This window comes from Peromyscus leucopus, chromosome 4 (assembly GCF_004664715.2).
Source record: "Peromyscus leucopus breed LL Stock chromosome 4, UCI_PerLeu_2.1, whole genome shotgun sequence".
In the NCBI taxonomy this organism is placed as follows: domain Eukaryota; kingdom Metazoa; phylum Chordata; class Mammalia; order Rodentia; family Cricetidae; genus Peromyscus; species Peromyscus leucopus.
In genome coordinates this window covers 78272137-78288799 of record NC_051066.1, presented here as the reverse complement: position 1 = coordinate 78288799, position 16663 = coordinate 78272137, and the positions used below count along the sequence as shown (strand labels likewise).

The 16663-nt window shown below is 47.3% G+C and overlaps 1 protein-coding gene across 3 annotated transcripts in view; it reads right to left on the bottom strand.

Moving 5' to 3' along the window:
* Positions 1–16663, bottom strand: part of Elf5 (E74 like ETS transcription factor 5) — a 39992-nt gene that overhangs the window by 14701 nt on the left and 8628 nt on the right. Inside the window, exons 1-2 of one of the 3 annotated variants that reach the window (XM_028877914.2) lie at positions 12506–12644; positions 6240–6364 (exon numbers count right to left, since the gene is read on the bottom strand). In XM_028877914.2, coding sequence (XP_028733747.1) covers positions 6240–6360 — 121 coding nt within the window. In that variant the 5' untranslated portion in view covers positions 6361–6364; positions 12506–12644. Of the gene's footprint in view, positions 1–6239; positions 6365–10138; positions 10499–12505; positions 12645–16663 lie in introns of those variants that run through there. The other 2 variants (XM_037205054.1, XM_037205052.1) reach the window with 2 other exon arrangements.

The window sequence follows — 16663 nt, the reverse complement described above, 5'->3', positions numbered from 1 at the left end:
CACTTACAGAGCCGTCTTTGTGTGCAGCAGGGGCCTGGGGCCCAGCTACATGGTGGCTGGCTTTCCTGTCTGCGAAAAGCCCTTCCCACAGTCTCCAGAGCTGGGAAGAAACGGCTGTTCTCTGACGTGGAGGTAGGGCTAGGGGAGCCAGCATCCACAGAGACATTTTGGTGGTGGAGTGATTCCATGGTCTCAGCCTTAGGATGAGGCGGAGGCTTCGGTGGCGCCACTGAGGAAGGGAGGAATCCTGCCCCAAGGCCTCTATTACCTGCCGCTCTGTCACTCCCTGCTCTCTGCCTGAAGGTGCCTTTCCCCATTCTGCCGACTCCCGAGTGCTTCCTGCTCTCCCTCAGCCACAACTGCTCACTTACTCTCTCTCAAAGACTCTTCCCCTCAGGTGCCCTTCTCAGAAGGTTCCAGAAGGATTTTCAGCACCTCCCTCCCCAGATATTGAGCTCTGTTCACCCTGAATCAGGAGTGCTAAGGGCCTCTTCCCATCCCCATCCCTCCCCCTCCTCCCCCAACCCCACAGGTCCTCAGTTAGTGTTACCAGATCACAGTGATTAGGATCTTTACCTTAAGGTAAGGAAACAGGTTCTGGGAGGTTACATGCTTCTCCCACCAGGGTCACAGCGGCCATTAGTAAGGCACCATGTGGACATTTTGCATCATGCCACATTTCCTGGTCCTAGAGGACCAAGTTGGCACACATATCAAAAACAAGATTTGGATGAAGGCAGGCAGGCAGATGGATGCATATTCACCACACTATTATAAGCCAATAAGTCTGTCTGCTATCTATCTATCTATCTATCTATCTATCTATCTATCTATCTATCTATCTATCATCTATCTCTATCATCTATCTATCATATCTATCCATCATCTATCATCTATCATGTCTATCTATCCATCTATCTATCTATCCATCTAAAACTTAGGTCTGAAAAATCAGGAAGAAGATGGAGAGGTAATGATACCAGTGCCTCCAATCCTAGGAAATGACAAGAAAATGAGTCTTCTAGTGTTTGGAAGAAATGAACTTAGGGCAAATCAAAGAAGGGACTATTTATATAAGACTATATTCTCTTCCTGGGTCATATTGTCTGGAAAGGTACAGTGTTTTCCTTAACATGCCTCTCATTTACAAAACCCACTGAACTTTTTGGAGGAGCTGTGCTGTCAGACCCACTTGCCTAGGTTATAGTTGAGGCCAGCCAGTATCCTGTGCCCAGAAAGCTTGATGGAGAAGTCCAGAGGCCACTATTAAGCAGCAGGCTTTGCCAGCAGCTCCTTTGAAGTCTGAAGTGGGTCAGGGCACTTGAGGGTCAGCTGCCTTGGGAAGAAAAACCAAGGAGCCTGAGAGATCTGTCACTGGTTCCAGGGGACTTCTCTCAAACGAAGCTATCAAGTTGGATGCGTTTAACTTCACTGGGACTTCAGCTTTCACAGCTGGCTGCTTTGCTCCAAGGCCCTCAGGGTAGGGTGGTGACACCCATGCCTGAAGTAGCGCCAGGTAGGGGCATGGAGATTAGAAGGTTCATACCAGCGTGGACATAGCAGGCCGATGCTCACTCTCAGAGTCAGGAACAACTAGAACCAAGCAAAGGCAGTCCCAGGCGAGGGGGAGACAGACAGTCTACTTCAGAGGAGGCCCGGGTTAGACATCTTGGGACCATAATTAGAATGATTTATTGGCACAGGGCGTTGGGAAAGTTTTTCGCCCAAGGCGACATTGCAGAGAGGTGGAGAGTGAACTGGGTAGTGGAGGGCGCCATCAATTGCAGCTTTGTCTCAGAAAGGAAGGACTTTATGAGGGAAGTCCTGTGGTGATAAATGGCTTCTTCCAGGTTTCCTCTCAGCTGGGCTGCCCCCATCCTCTAACCTCTCTTGGCTTTCATCCTAGCCTTGGCATGACTTAGACCATGAGCAGTGGAAGAAACTGGATGGAGAAAAGAGGAGGGCTGGCTGGGTGTCTGCAAAGAGCCATGACCTTGAGAGTCAGGGAGAGGCTGAGAGAGCCAGGCCTGAGCGGTGCGGAGCGCGCCTTCTCGGAAAGCCTCAAAGGGTAGACAGGCCAGAGGTAGCCAGTAGTGACTTCTCTGAGATGCGACTTCCGCTACAGGACTCAACTTAGACTTTTGAATGATTTTGTGTGTGTTCTTTGATTTGTTTGTTTGTTTGGTTTTTCGAGACAGGGTTTCTCTGTGTAGCTTTGCGTTTTTCCTAGAACTCGCTTTGGAGACCAGGCTGGACTTGAACTCATAGAGATCCACCTGCCTCTGCCTCCCAAGTGCTGGGATTAAAGGCATGCGCCACCACTGCCCGGAGTGTTCTTTGATTTTGATTTAGAAATTTTTAGGCCTGTACCATGGATGTGCTCTTCAATTTCTGTATCCAGCACATGACTTTTGCTTAGAAAAGTCCAGGTGTAATTTAAATGCTTTCCCTTTCGAGTTTAACACTTAAGATTTTTTCCACTATTCTTTTAAAAAGCTTTTCTTGAAATTGGATAATCAGAGCTGTTATATTTCTTTTTTTCTTCTTTGTAGAGATAGGGTCTCACAGAGATCAACCAGCCTCTGCCTCCCCAGTACTGGGATTAAAGGTATGTACCATCACGCTTGGCCCAAGACTCGCGTGAGTCTCCGAGGGCTCTTAGGTACTAGTCACCCTGCTAAACACTGATTTTCATGTTATCTTCAATATGTTCTGTGAGGTCGTAGATCATAGCACCCATTTTACAAACAAAGGAAGGCCCCAGGAGATAGCCCTTTTTAAAGTCACACAATGGGTAAGGGACAGAGCTAGAATTGGGTGATAAGGGCGTCATCCTGCTCCTGCAGCTGAACCTGGGTAACAGCTATGCAGAATGAAAATGGAAGAATCTGCCTGAGGGTGGGGGTGCAGAGGGGAGAGCCAGCATCTAGTCTCCCGCCCCCCACCACCACCCGGGCTCTGTATGGTAGACTTGAGGGGCCTCTTGAACTTCTTCCCTAGGGCTTCCCCAGGCTAGAAAGCTCCTCTGTGGAAAGAGTATAAGCCAAATTCCGAAGTGAAGGAGGTGCCGCATATTGCCATGGCCATTTTGAAGGTCAGGAAAGAGGTGAGTGGGGAGGAAGATATGTGGGGTGGAACTCCAGGAAGTGGGGGTGAGGCTAGAGCTTTTGAGAAGGTAGACTATTAGAACTTAATTGGACTTGTAATCTTTTAAAAATATATGCCTGTGAAACCTGCCGTGGTGGCATGTACTTTTAATCCCAGTACTGAGGTAGGCAGTCGGAGTTGGAGACCAGCCTGTCCTGTTCTAGGACAGCCAGCACTACATAGTGATACCCTGTCTCCAAAAACCACAGTGGCCCAGACCTTTAATTCATAGTGGCACACACCTTTAATCTCAGCGCTTAGGAGGGCAGAGGCAGGCGGATCTTTGTGAGTTTGAGGCCAGGATGCTCTGCAGAGTGAGTTCCAGGACAGAAAAGGCTACACAGAGAAACCTTGTCTTGAAAGACTAAAAACAAAAACAAAACAACACTAAAAACCCATATGTGTGTGTGTGTGTGTGTGTATTTCATACAATATATGTACATATGGAATACAGAGTTTCTACCAATAAACTGTCTAATACTGACAATTTTCTATTTTGAAGAAGCTGAAGCCAAGGCCAAGACAAATTAATGAAGTTTGAGAGTATTTTGCAATCTGTGACTGTGCCTTTTCCAACCTTTAGTGCAGTCAACCAAAAGTCCTGCTTCAAAGAGCAGGGCCAAATCCTTTGTGATAAGCGCATTGAGGACACAGGCTTTCTGCTGAAGTCCTTTGCAAAGTCTGAAAACAGCCGCTTTCCTCAGCAGGCTGAACATTGTGCGTCCCCGTCTCCTAGACATCACCTGTCTACAGGGCGCATCTGTTCCTTCTCACTTCCTTTGCCTTGGGTCTCAATTCCAGATTGGGAGGGTTACTACTGAGATCTGGGCTGGAGGACGGAGAGAGGAAGGCGGTGGCTGTTTTCTAGCTGTTAGGAGTTGTGAGGTGGGCCTGCATGGGATGAGCATCTAATAAGTGCCAGGCAGGTGTCTGAGCCCCCGATAACAGTATGAACTCTCATTTCACATGCTCAGCTTTCCGGAGGGGGTACTATTTTGGTGAAGGAAAATGTGTCAAAAAGCTTGATGTCATATGGCTGACAAGTGGCAATGTCTAAATTCAAGATGGAGATCTGTGGGCAGCAAGGAGACATGCTTGAGGAAGCAGTGGCCAGGGCATCCTGACTACCCCCAATCTACTCCTGGTAGAGAAGGCTTTCATAGAAACTCAGACCCACATGCCACTTCTCTGACAGTGTTCTTCTTGGGAAAAGAAAAGAGAATATTTTATTTTCACTGGTCTCATATCTCGATGGAGATTTCAAATGTTTTGTATGGTGGTGAGAGAAGTTTATGTTTCTGATGTCTCCTGATGGGGATTCAGAGACACTTCTGGAAGAATCTTAGCAATGACATTGTCTCACCTCTCATCACACTAATGGAAATGCCAAGGGGAGGACTACCCCCAGGAATCCAAGAGTGTAGAGAATTAAATTACATGGTCAGTTCCCTTGGTGATACCTTCTGTTAATGGAATATATATATGGTTTTTCAAGACAGAGTTTCTCTGTGTAGCACAGGCTGCCCTGTAACTCACCCTGTAGGCTAGTCTCAGACGCCAAGATCCGCCTGCCTCTGTCTCCTGAGTGCTGGGACTAAAGGTGTGCACCACAACACCCTGGGCATTTTAACCCTTTTAAAGTGTACAGTTCAGTGACATGAAGTATGTTCACATTGTTATGCAAATATCAGCACAACCATCAGCTCTAGAACTTTCTCTTTATACCTAGCTGGTAGTCCTGAGTTTTGTTTGTGCCAGCCTCTACCACCATCATCATCCTCATCCCAGAGAAGACTGGAGCATGAGAGGTTAAACTGGAGTGAACAGAGTCAAGGCCACTTTTCCCTTTAAGGTCACATGGAACCCAGTCTAGACTCTGGTCAACTACAGAAGCTACTGCTCCTGTCATCAGGGCATCCTGTAGGCACAGTGCTGAGGCCATCTCCCTCCTGTCACCCCAATGTCACCAAGTCCTGGAGAACAGGCACCAACAACATGAAAGAACGAAGATCCTAACGCCTTCATTTTCTTCTTTTCCCATTAGCCTCTTACCCAAACTTTTGAGGAAACTTTTGTTTACCATTTCGAGGGAATCCAGATACTTCTTGGGATCAAAGGAGAATTGTACTATGTACTCAAATGAGTCAAGTCCAAATGCTGTGGTCTTTCGACATTGTGACATGGAATTGTCCTCTGCAAAGTTCACTTTGAGTGACTTACAAAAACTATTGCAGAAGAAATATCTCATCATGTTTTAGGACAGCATGTGATTTTTGTGTTGGGCCCCATTTACACGTATCCTTCAGTGCCTATGGACTATACAGACCATGGGTTGGATAAACCTGATAGATCTTTCAGATGGGTGTGGGGGGCAGGAGTGTGTGTGTGTACCTTACTGAGTGATTTAGGAATCACTTCCATTCTGGGTGTGCAGGCCTGGCCTCTAGCTCTCACTAAAGGCAGGGGCTTCCTTGTGGTGGTGACAGTGTGGACGGGCGCCTCCTGATCTCTCCCTGCCTCTAGACACTAGGCTCAGCCCTGACCAGACTGGCGTGCTCAGGGTTAAGTCTCCACGAGGACTGACAGCCTCACTGGTGTTTGCATCACCTGTGGGGTGTGCGCCTGCCATGCCATCAGCCAGCTGGGGTTGCTGGCATGTGCAGTCACCCAAGCACTTACTCAGGCATGGAGGCCTCAGAGGGTTTCTGGGGCAAAGCTCAACTGGCCTCCCTCTGCAGTGAGGTTTACATAAGGTCTCCAGCTTCCTTCTTAGGTACAGAAAACTGAGCTGGGGGTTGGGAGGGAGAAGGAGAGTGAGAGGAGGGTGAAGAGGAGGCCTTAGGACTGGCAGGGGACTCATGTTTACTGCACATGACTTTGAGGCAGGCTGCACAGTTTACACAGAAGTAGGAAGAAGAGTGAGGATTCTAGTCCTTTTCTTCCCCTACAACGCCGCAGTACTTCCTTCCCTGTGGCTTCCCACCAGCATCTGCCCTGAACACTGGCATTTCTAGGCTGCCCTGGACCAGTCCATCCTGCCTGAGCCCAGTCCCACTGCCCTTGAATGGGAACCCCCAGATGGATGGACGTACCTGTCTGATGTTCAAAGGCAGGGTAATATTCTTCATTGTTGAACAAATCGGTCCAAGACATCAGGGGGTCACAGAAGGATGTGTTGGGCAGAAAGGTGCTATGGGTTACGGAGTCCAACATCACCCTGGAATATCAGAGAGGCTGTGAGGATGCGTGGAACATGGGCTTCCACCAGCCACATAGTGTGGAAACTCCCAATAGAATGGCCCTTAGCTTTTGACAAGGGCAGCAGCTGGGCACTCCCATGAAGTGTTTTCCACTGACAGTATCTTTTGGTCCTCACCGCATCCTGCCTATTCCCATTGCACCTATGAGAAAACTGAACCAAAGGAGTTGAGATAGTTGCCCAAGTAATATAACAAGAAGTTGCAGAACTGGGATATGAGGATAGAGGCTCATATTGTGCAATCCTGTCTCTTTATTGACTTTTTCTCTTTACTCATGCCTGGCTACCCCCTCTCTCTATATATAACATATTTATATATAGCATATATAATACATATTTTATATAATACATAAAAGTGCACTTTGGAAAATGGGTCAAGCATTGCCTTATATGATTCTATCTAACATGCTGAAATCAGAGAGCTCTGAAAATTTCTGTGTGTTAGCATGTGCATGTGTTTGCCACAATCTTATTTCCCAGCAAAAGAGTCCTGAACTGATGTCGGAAAGTTTTTATTCACTAGACATGGGCATGGTATCACACTATGTTATAGCTGTAGTTAATTTATTCCAGTCAGCGAATATTTACATGATACTCTGCAGCAATGTTAATGTGCTGGAGCAACCCTGGATCCCCCTAGGAGCTCTGTTTCTACAGGATGTATACCATATCCCATTCCTGACACTGGGGAGTTCTGAATACTCCAGTCCACTCCGCTTCAGGTGTGTGGAGAGTACTGTGCGTAAGTCTTCTAGTACTTTCCTCGGAGCAACCACTCTGATGGGTTCTGGGAAAAGTTCTGTTTTGTGGAGGAAGGATGGGGGCTCTGAGATTCTAGGTAGAAGTACAAGCTACCTCAGCTCACAGGAGATGGAATTTGAGAGGCAGCTCAGGTGGGCCTGCTTGGGAAGTTCCTGGTCTTGTCTGCATCACTCTGCTCCCGGAGCACTTGACGGCACTTGGAGGGCAGCTCATGCAAAGGTGTCGGGCTGAGGCTGGGCAGGAGACTGTGTTCCTGCCCTGACCACCTCACCCCTGCTGCTGCCCATAGGGCCAAACGCTATCTCTGCGTCGTGTTCTGTATCTCCACAATGTGTGTGTGTGTGTGTGTGTGTGTGTGTGTGTGTGTGTGTGTGTTGCAGGGGGTCATAGTTGGAAATTTTTTTTTAAACTTAACTTTGTTTTAATTCTTAAAATAAAATTAATGAGATAAGCTGGTTCAAACTCTATTTGCAGGGAGGACACAGTAGCTCAAAATCACAGTACTGGCAAAGGCCAGGCAAAAGTGAGATAACAGGTCCAGGAGCATCATAAGATAGAATCGGAATGTATGAACGATTCTCCATCATTTAGTCCAGCGTCCTTCAAACTCCATCATTTTACCCATCACCATGATAATTGTACTGAATCCACTTTGCTTCTCTGAACACAATGAATTAAAATTTTCAACAACCATCATTTTTTTCTTTAAAGTAAATGTGTCTTTAAAGGGAAAACTTCATATAATTATTATAAATGGAAAGCTAGTATTCTTTAATATACATAAAAATGAATGTATCACCTCAAAAAGAAATGGCTCATTCATGTACCACCTAAATCAGCAGTTAGCTATCTGCAACCTGAAGCCAATCCAGCCCACATCTCCTTTCTTTATTTATCCTGAAGCTAGAAATCCTTTTAGATTTTGAAATACGTGTTTACTTAGCATTCTTGATTTTTGTCTTTTGGCCAGCGAATCATAAAATATTTACTACCCGGCCCTTTGAGGCATTTGCCAACCTCTGGGCAGAATTACCTCCTGCTTCCCCAGGCCTGTTGTTCCAGGGATGGAAAATACACTCCACCATTTGCTAGGGAAGGAAGTGGAGAGCCAGGGAATCTATGTCATTTGCTCAAGGTCACACAGCCAATGGACAGCAGAGTTAAGCTTGAGAGAGGCCCTAACTTTCCCATGAGCTCTGTTAGCTTCCCTATCTAAAGGTACAGTTTCTTCCCAGGCACATTTACATAATGGTCACAGGGGTCTTTTGAGATGCTCACAAATCTACCATCATGATTACCATTCAGTGTGCAGAACTGTATGTTGATAAATAAAAACAAGAGTTTGGGTTCTTCCTCTGGGATATCCTCTCTGGGACAGCGCCAGTATATTCCCTAGGTCTCAACTTTTTCTTGATTCCTGGACAGGATTAACAGGTCCAGATCAACCATGGATCTCACCTAAGAGCTGACAATCAGAAGCCAAGGCTTCCTGGGTTTGGGCTCTGATTTTCCCATGGATTGACCAGCTTTCTATCTTGAGTCTGTACCAGGTGAGGGTGGGGGTGCCAGGGAGCAGGATTAAGGCTGAACACCACACTTAATCAACTTCTGGGAAATCTTGTAAGTGTGAGCAAAGGATACAAAGACCCTCACCCTTTTTGGGCAGGACACTCAGAACACTTCTGACATGGCCTTAACTGAATTTGGAGAAACTAGAGGTGGGCCCCAAATAGAAGACAACAGAACACAGTCTCCAGATCTTCAAAGTCGATGGGGCATCCTCCAAAGATTAAACCCGACCTTGACTTATGCCCTTCTTCACCCACACCTGACATATAGAGGACATTTAGTATTTCACAAAAAAGTCATTTTGTAAATTGAACTGGATCTTACAAAGCTCAGGACTGTTTTTGATCAGTAGGGTGTTCACCCTCTTTAAGGATTTTGCCGCCCCCCTGCACACCAGCCCACCCCCTCGATCTCTAATCTCTTCAGGGCTGCACACAATGATGGATTTGGTTCCCTTGGATAATTCCTTCTATGGCAAATTATACCCATTAGATTTGTTTAGAGGGCTTAGCTGGTATATACCATGCTGTTTTCCTTCCACAATTATTTCTTGCTTCTTTGGTGGTGGTGGTGGGGTCTTTTATGAAAGCCGTGAACATTTCTTTCCTTCTTTCTTTCTTATTTTGCTATTGTCGTAAGAGGAGGCATTATTAAGTCTAAGCTCACCACAAAAGGCCATGGCTACTTAGCCAGCATGCACTAGGTGTGCAAGTTCAGGAATAAAGGCTGCTTTGTGTTCAGCAGAACCTTTTCTTTAGGCCTTGGAAGGTGCTTGCAGTAATTGGACATTTTGACTGTTTCTTCAATGTAGGTGGATCACCAATGTGGTACCCTCTTCTCAGTGAGGATTCTGGACCAGCCACATGTAAGACCGGGTCTGGTTTTGTCCAGCCACATTCTCAATAGGTATGGGGGTGAAGAAAGGCTCTGAGGGGAGGGTAGTAAGGAAAATAAGGCAGGAAAGCACTGGGTTAGAGAGCCTAGCATTGTGCAAGCCGAAAAGGGGACACTAGAAGGTTCCTGGGCCCTCTGGTCTACCCACACTCTGGCTTGTCATTATTAAAGATCCTTGAACTTGGAGTCATGTCCTGCTTTTGCATCTCTCTGGGACCTTAGTTCTTCACCCATGACAGGAGGACACTAAGGAACAGACTCAAGGCCAACCCTGGCTCTGTGGTTTTCTTCAGGTTCCCACCTGATCAGCCGGACACTTCCGAGCCTGTACACACGTACATACACATGCACAGCCACATTAATAACATTTGCACTTTGGACAAGTCAAGTCTCCAAATAAGCAAAATACAACTAGTACTGACACAGAGTAACCCGTAGCCCAGAAAGCCGTCTGGTTCCCCCTTCCTCCTTCCCTCTTATGCTCAGCTGAACAACGCGGCCAGATACCTTAGATGTCCTGGACCCTCACGGCCCGACTTTCGAACAGCAGATGGAAGCAGTTTCTCCTATATTAGTTACCACTCTGGCTGCCTCGTAAGTAGGAAAAGATTGGTATGATCAACCCCAAGATGGTGAAGTCAGGCGAGCTCTCTCCTACTGTTGAGAAGGCTGATTGTAGTAGGTACCTTTGGAGTGAGTCAGGGATGACCTGGAGCTGAGAGCCTCCAGTGACTTCCTGTCCCCTTCTGGAGCAAGCTCATACGTCATGCACACACACACACACACAGGGTCCCACCCAGCGAAAGAGCCAGGCTCATGGGCTTCCGTCCTACTTAGAAACCCATCGCAGAAAGAACAGGTACAGTGCTCATGGCCTCAACCACCAGAGAGAAGTGAGGGAGTAAACCACCCAACCTTGGCCAATATGCCAGAAGAGGAAAATTCCTCCTTGACCCTGGCCAGGATCATCAAGTTCATTTTGGGCATGCAACCAAAAATCTACCTAATTAAGCATCTACACTTCGTCTGTTTCTCTCCTTCCCATTCCCCTTTTTTTTTCTCCCCTCCCCATCTCTGATGTGTGGACTTGCTATGCAGATCAGGCTAGTCTCAAACTTGAGGCAGTCCTCCTGCTTCTACCTCCCGAATGTCCGGGTACAGGCATCGACTATTTCTTTATCAAAACATCTTTGAACAAAGCCACACCAGTTCAAAATCAGGGAAAGGACTGAGAAAGGCTGTCCACAATTCTACCATCTGGGCAGTGCCACTGAGTAGAGAAATGCTTTTTCTCCTCTAAAGCTCCAGGACACCTGACTGTCCACCGAGTCCAGAACCCTACAGACAAGGAATGTCAATTTTCCACCTTTTGGGCTCTTTAAGCAGGGCAGGATACAGAGGGCTCAATGAGGGTATTTCAACACTTTCAATAAGGGAAGGCTTGTGGGTTGGGTGCTTGAGTATTTGTTCTGGAAGCAACCACAGCTTTGTGGGAACCAACTTGTTGACGGCTTATCGAGTAATTCTTCATTTTTTCTTTAGCTTACTTAGGACTTCATTTGTTTATTTTTAGCTGTTTTTCTGGAGGCTCATAGAAGGAAGCTGTGGGTTTTGATGCAAGGATCACAAGTTTTAGGTTAAAGACACGAGGAATAAATATCGCTTGTGTTGTTCACAAAGCAAGAGATGTGGGGTACAGTTCTTAACCTCTTAGCCTGCTGCAATTTCTGACTTTCTTGCCTGCATGCTAAAAGTTTTGATTTTTTTTTTCCATTCTGGTCTGCTATGTAAGTACTCATGACCATCTCTGATAACCCACTTCCTCATTCTTAAAATGGACATTTTTCACACACAATCCTCCGAATGTCCTGAGGATTTAATAAAACCGGTTAACATAGAGTAGCTAAAAAGTTTCACTCTGGAGACTTTTGAGAAGTGGAGGCAACCAGACTGTAAAAGCTGCTGTCTCAAATATGTTGAATCACAGGATAAAAAAACTTGCAGAGATCACAAAATCACAAGAATTAAACTTTCGTGCGGATGGGCAATCAACAGCCTGGGTCTGGGACTTTGGACTACAACACAAAGCTGTCTCCATAAATTATCGGGCCTTCTCGTACCTCAGTAGTCTCTTCTGTAAAATAGAGACGAAGTTCTTAATGTTCTAGGATACCGTTTCTGTCTTAGGAAATTCTCAGCACCTTAACGCAGATGCGGGAGAGCATGTGGTTTCCAATTTCTGCCAGTAGGGGGCGAATGCACATGAACCCAGCACGCACGCACGCACGCAGAGACTGATAAGGTTTGAGAATACAGTGGAAAAAAACCCTAGCCACTGTTTTTCTGGAAGCATTCTGTTCTAAGGGGCCGTGAGAGCGCCAAATGGGATTCTTTTAAACTATTTTGTACAAACTCCTAAAAAATGCCCCAAACTGTAATAATACCATTCTCTGCATCAAGAGGGACAGCATGGTGAGCAGCAGCCCCCCCCGGGGGGGGGCGCGATCTGAGGGTGAGGTCAGAGTTGGGGGAGGTGGTGGGTTTTCCTTGAGCTGGCTATCTGTACAGAATCCCGCTTCTCTCCTAATGGCAGTTGAAGGAGGAGCAGAGATTTGAGCTGCCTCTGGTTTAGTGGATCCAGGGGAAGTAGGGGACGCTGAAGAGGGTGGGTGGCCACTTTGCCCGAGGAGACACAAATCTCTCCGGCAAGCAGTCAAGGCTGAGTCAAACACCCCCGGAGAAGGCACTCGACTGCCTCATGGAGGGGCTGGTGTGGGAGCTGGAGATAAGAGACTCAGTCCCAGGCCCCAGCTGAGACTCTGAGCCCCGACACCCCTTTCAATTCATTCAAAAGAGCAAAGAAAAGCTGCTTACGTGAAGACAAGTGGCGGCTAGGTCCAGACAGAAGGCTTTCAGGGCAAGAGAAGGCAGGCGTGCTCCCAACACCAGCGGACGGTAGAAATAAAGGCACCTGTAGCCTTGTGATATAAGTGACACCTACAGACAGGTCCGTTTGGTTTTTCAGGTTTATGCACAGCCCCTTTGATGACGGTGACATACGGTGTGACTCGGCTCCTTAGTGGTGGTGGTGGGGGGGTGGTTCTCACATGCAGAAAGTTTACCTTTCTCTTGCTTTTGTGCCCAGTGAGGGGACCCAGGCGACAAACAGAGAATTCCTGCCCCTGGGAGATACATGTCGGGTGCTTGCCGGGGGCCTGGTGTCTGTCTGTCCGTTGTAGCCTTCTCCAGGGCTAGCCAAGTCCTGAACCTTTGTGTACGGTGTTCCTCCCTTTCTGTGTGTGTGAGGAAAGAAGAGCAGCGTGGGGTAAAGAATAAAGCTGCTGCAGGGATCCAATTCTGCGCCCATCATTTTCCGGCTGTGTTACTGTGAATAAGTTAATGAGCGTCTCCGGGATTCATCAGATTAATGCAATAATGGAAGCCGTTCCTTGTCGCTGCTGGGAAGGCCGTCCTCGGGAACGTCAGCAAATCACCCGAAAGCCTGTCCCTAAGTGCCGACTGTTTCCTTTATAAAGCACGTTAGTCAGAAGTTCCCTTCCTTCCACTGATCCTGGTGGTGACCTTCCAACCAGGGGGTTTGGGGACAGCCAGTGGGCAGCACCATTGCTACCCTTTCACGCTAAGCACCCAGAGGCATCACGTTTGAACACTGGAGCCAGCTGACGGTTTTCCCAGTCTCCTCTGCTTTACAGATGGAGGGATGACCGGACCTTGCACCTTCGTCTGGTGTCCGGACCCACACACCAGGGAGGGCTCTTGACTGCTTGCAAACGCCCGGTTGTCTTACCGAGAACCTCTCACTTTTTTAGGACATCTCCCTAGTCTAAATGGTGACATATGAGGTCCGCAGGGAGGAGTATTTGTACCCTTCTATCACGCGTACCATTCTTCCCTCAATCTCAGGCAGCCAAGTCGCCAACGTGCCCAAACTGCAGACTTGGAGCTTGAAGGTGAAAGCGGGGACTGGTTGGTTAGGTTTTCTTGGGAACACTGGGCATGGGCACAAGCACTCAAATCCAAACACATGAACGGTGTGAAGAAACAAAAGGCAGTTCACGTGAGAAGTCATGTGTCATCGTGGAAAAATCGTTGGAGAAAGATAGTGGACTGCTGAGGACTCTGACTTAGCTGTGTGACCTCAGACAAGACAGCCAGCTTTTCGAGTCCCAATTCTCCCAACAGTAATAGGAGAAAGTAGAATTAAGATAGTTATTTAAAAAATCATTTTCCTGGGTATGGCAGTGCCTTTAATCCCAGCACTCAGGAGGCAGAAGCTGACGGATGTCTTTGAGTTCGAGGCCAGGCTGGTCTACAGAGTGAGTTTTAGGACAGCCAGGACTACACACTCAGTGAAACCCTGTCTCAAAAAGGGTTTTAATTTCTTTTTGTTTGGGTGTATGTGTGTGTGTGTGTGTGTGTGTGTGTGTGTGTGTGTGTGTATGCGCGCATGCGCGCGCGTCCAGACCAGTGGTCAACAATGGGTGTCTTTCTCAGTCACCCGCAATCTTATTTTATTTTACTATCTTAAAATTTTATTTTTATTTTCTGTGTACGAATGTTTTGCCTGCCTACATGTATGTATGTATGTGTTACTGAATGTGTGCCCGCTACTTGCAGAAACCAGAAGAAGGTGTCAGATCTCTTGGAACAGAACTGGAGTTACAGCTACTGTGAGCTGCCGTGTGGGCTCTGGGAATCTGACCCAGACCCTCTGAAAGAGCAGCAAATGCTCTGAACTTTGAGCCATCTCTCTCCAGCCTCTCGGTTGCTTTGGAGACAGTCTATCACTGAACCCGAACCTCACGGACTCAGCGGCACTCACTGGCTCGGAAGCTCCCGGGATCTCCCTGTCTCTGCTCTCCCAGTGCTGGGACTGCAGGCATGTCCTGCTGCACCTGGCTCTTTTTAAAGTATGGGTTCTAGAGATCCACTGAACTCAAGTTCTCATGCTTGGGAGGCAAGTATTTTATCCACAGAGCCATCTCCCTAGCCCCTAGGGCAGTGATTTAGAAACTGTCGGGGCTGAAGGGCAGGAGCATGGACGAAGAGTGTAGGCTCGATGCTTCCTCTTGGGATTCAAGAAGAGTCTCAGAGATTTTCTCTAAATCTGGGTAAGGTTTCGTTTGAACAAAAAAAATCTGCACATGAACAGAATTCACAAATAGCTGAGTCCAGATGCCCCCAGGGATTCCTTCAAGTTTTAACATCTGTGAATTGTCCCGTTTAAGCTTGGTTTCTGGGGACTCCTATAATCCTCTATGCTATTTTCTCTCATGCTGAGTTTTGTCCCATTTTGCTACTGGTTTCTGAGCCACATATATACAGCCCTCCTGAGGAAGAGTTTTTAAACAAAATACGCTATTTTGTTACTGTTTTTAGAAAAGAACCTTTTGGGGAAATTCGCACTCCCCCCCCCCACTGGCTCAGTTGTTTGGGAGTGGAAAGTAACCTAGCAGCAGATGTGTCTGATATTAACCCTGGTGTGTCCCATGGTCCTGGGTGTATAATGTAGCATCTCTGGGTGACTGTGTGGAAAATTCAGGCTTCTGGATCAGTAGATAAAAGGGAGGATTAATATAAACAAACAAACAAAAAAAACAGAGAAACTACACTCTAATTGAAAATAAGTATTATATAAGTGTAAGTATTAATTTGATTAGAATGGATAGTTGGATGATCTCAAACACTAAGCTGCTAAAAGCCACATGATGAATGTGGGTGAAGACAGAATATGGAAGTGGGGAGGGCGAAGAGCAAGGGACGGGGGCCAGGTGGTAGAGGAAGGCCTGAAGTTATTTAGAGTTCTCACTATTTTCCTTCCAGGTCCTCAAAGTGACATTCACAGAACTAGTCCTTGTGTCGTTGTAGCGGAGTAGAGAAGAGAGGGGACTCCGGAGGGAGACCTCGCAGGCTGCAATCCCTGCTCTGCCATCTTCTGGCTGGGTGAGTGTGAGGAGCCCACTGCCCCGCAAACAACTCTGCATTCCAGCGAGTGCCATCTGCTAGCTTTCATTAATTAAGTTTTGTGCAGACCTTCACCCAGGGAGTTACATATCGTCCCCCCTTTTCAGATGATGAAGATGAAGCCCGGGTCCTACAGTTAGCAGTAGCAGGGCAAGCACTGTGCAGTCCCAGCTGTTTGCCGCCAGGGCCCAGCCTCTTAGGTTCTGACAGTTCTGGGTGCTCCTGGGGTCCATTTTTGGGTAGGGAAGGAATGAATCACATTCATATATAAAGCGTCTTTCATATGTCCAGTGTTGTACTGGGATGGCTCACGTGTCTTACCTTGGTTATTTATTTTATTTTATTTTTTACAGTAATCTTAGGAGATGGTTACCATTATATTATTTTTAAGATAAAGAAACAGAGGTGCTGACGCGTGCTGGGGGTCACCTAGCTGGCCTGGGGACAGCTCTGGGCTGAATTTCAGCCTACCCAATGTGAAACCACTCTAGAGAAACAGGATCTCAGCTTGGCCTTCCTCTCTTGCTCTGGCCTCAGCACTGGCCTCTTTGGATGTCTCCCTCTCTATGGTTCAGGCTCTTCATGTCTCCTGGTCATTGCCAGCACAGCCTCTCTCTTAGTGTAGAGTAGAAACTCTTCTGCGTATGTCACTGAATGTGGATCCCTGGGGGTGGGTCTTGGGGTAAAGAAAACACACACACACACACACACACACACACACACACACACATGCGCATGCATGCATGCTCGCATGGCACCACAGAATCAAGTGAGTTAAAAGGCGTGCTATCTGACATGAGGCAGGACAGTCCCACCCAATCCCTCCCTGGGCTCATGCAAGCAGATACTGGCTTGTGTCTGCTGCTTTTCCTGAAACTGTTATCCAGGTCATATCTCCACCCCCACCCCACCCAACCCCACCCCAACAACCTGCCACCTTCACAGCCCCCCCCAACTCCAACCAGGCAGCACAGGCTGAAAACAAAAGAGAACTGAAGAGAAAAAGTTGTAGCCGATTGTAGACCATTAGGAGAGACCTTTAGTAGG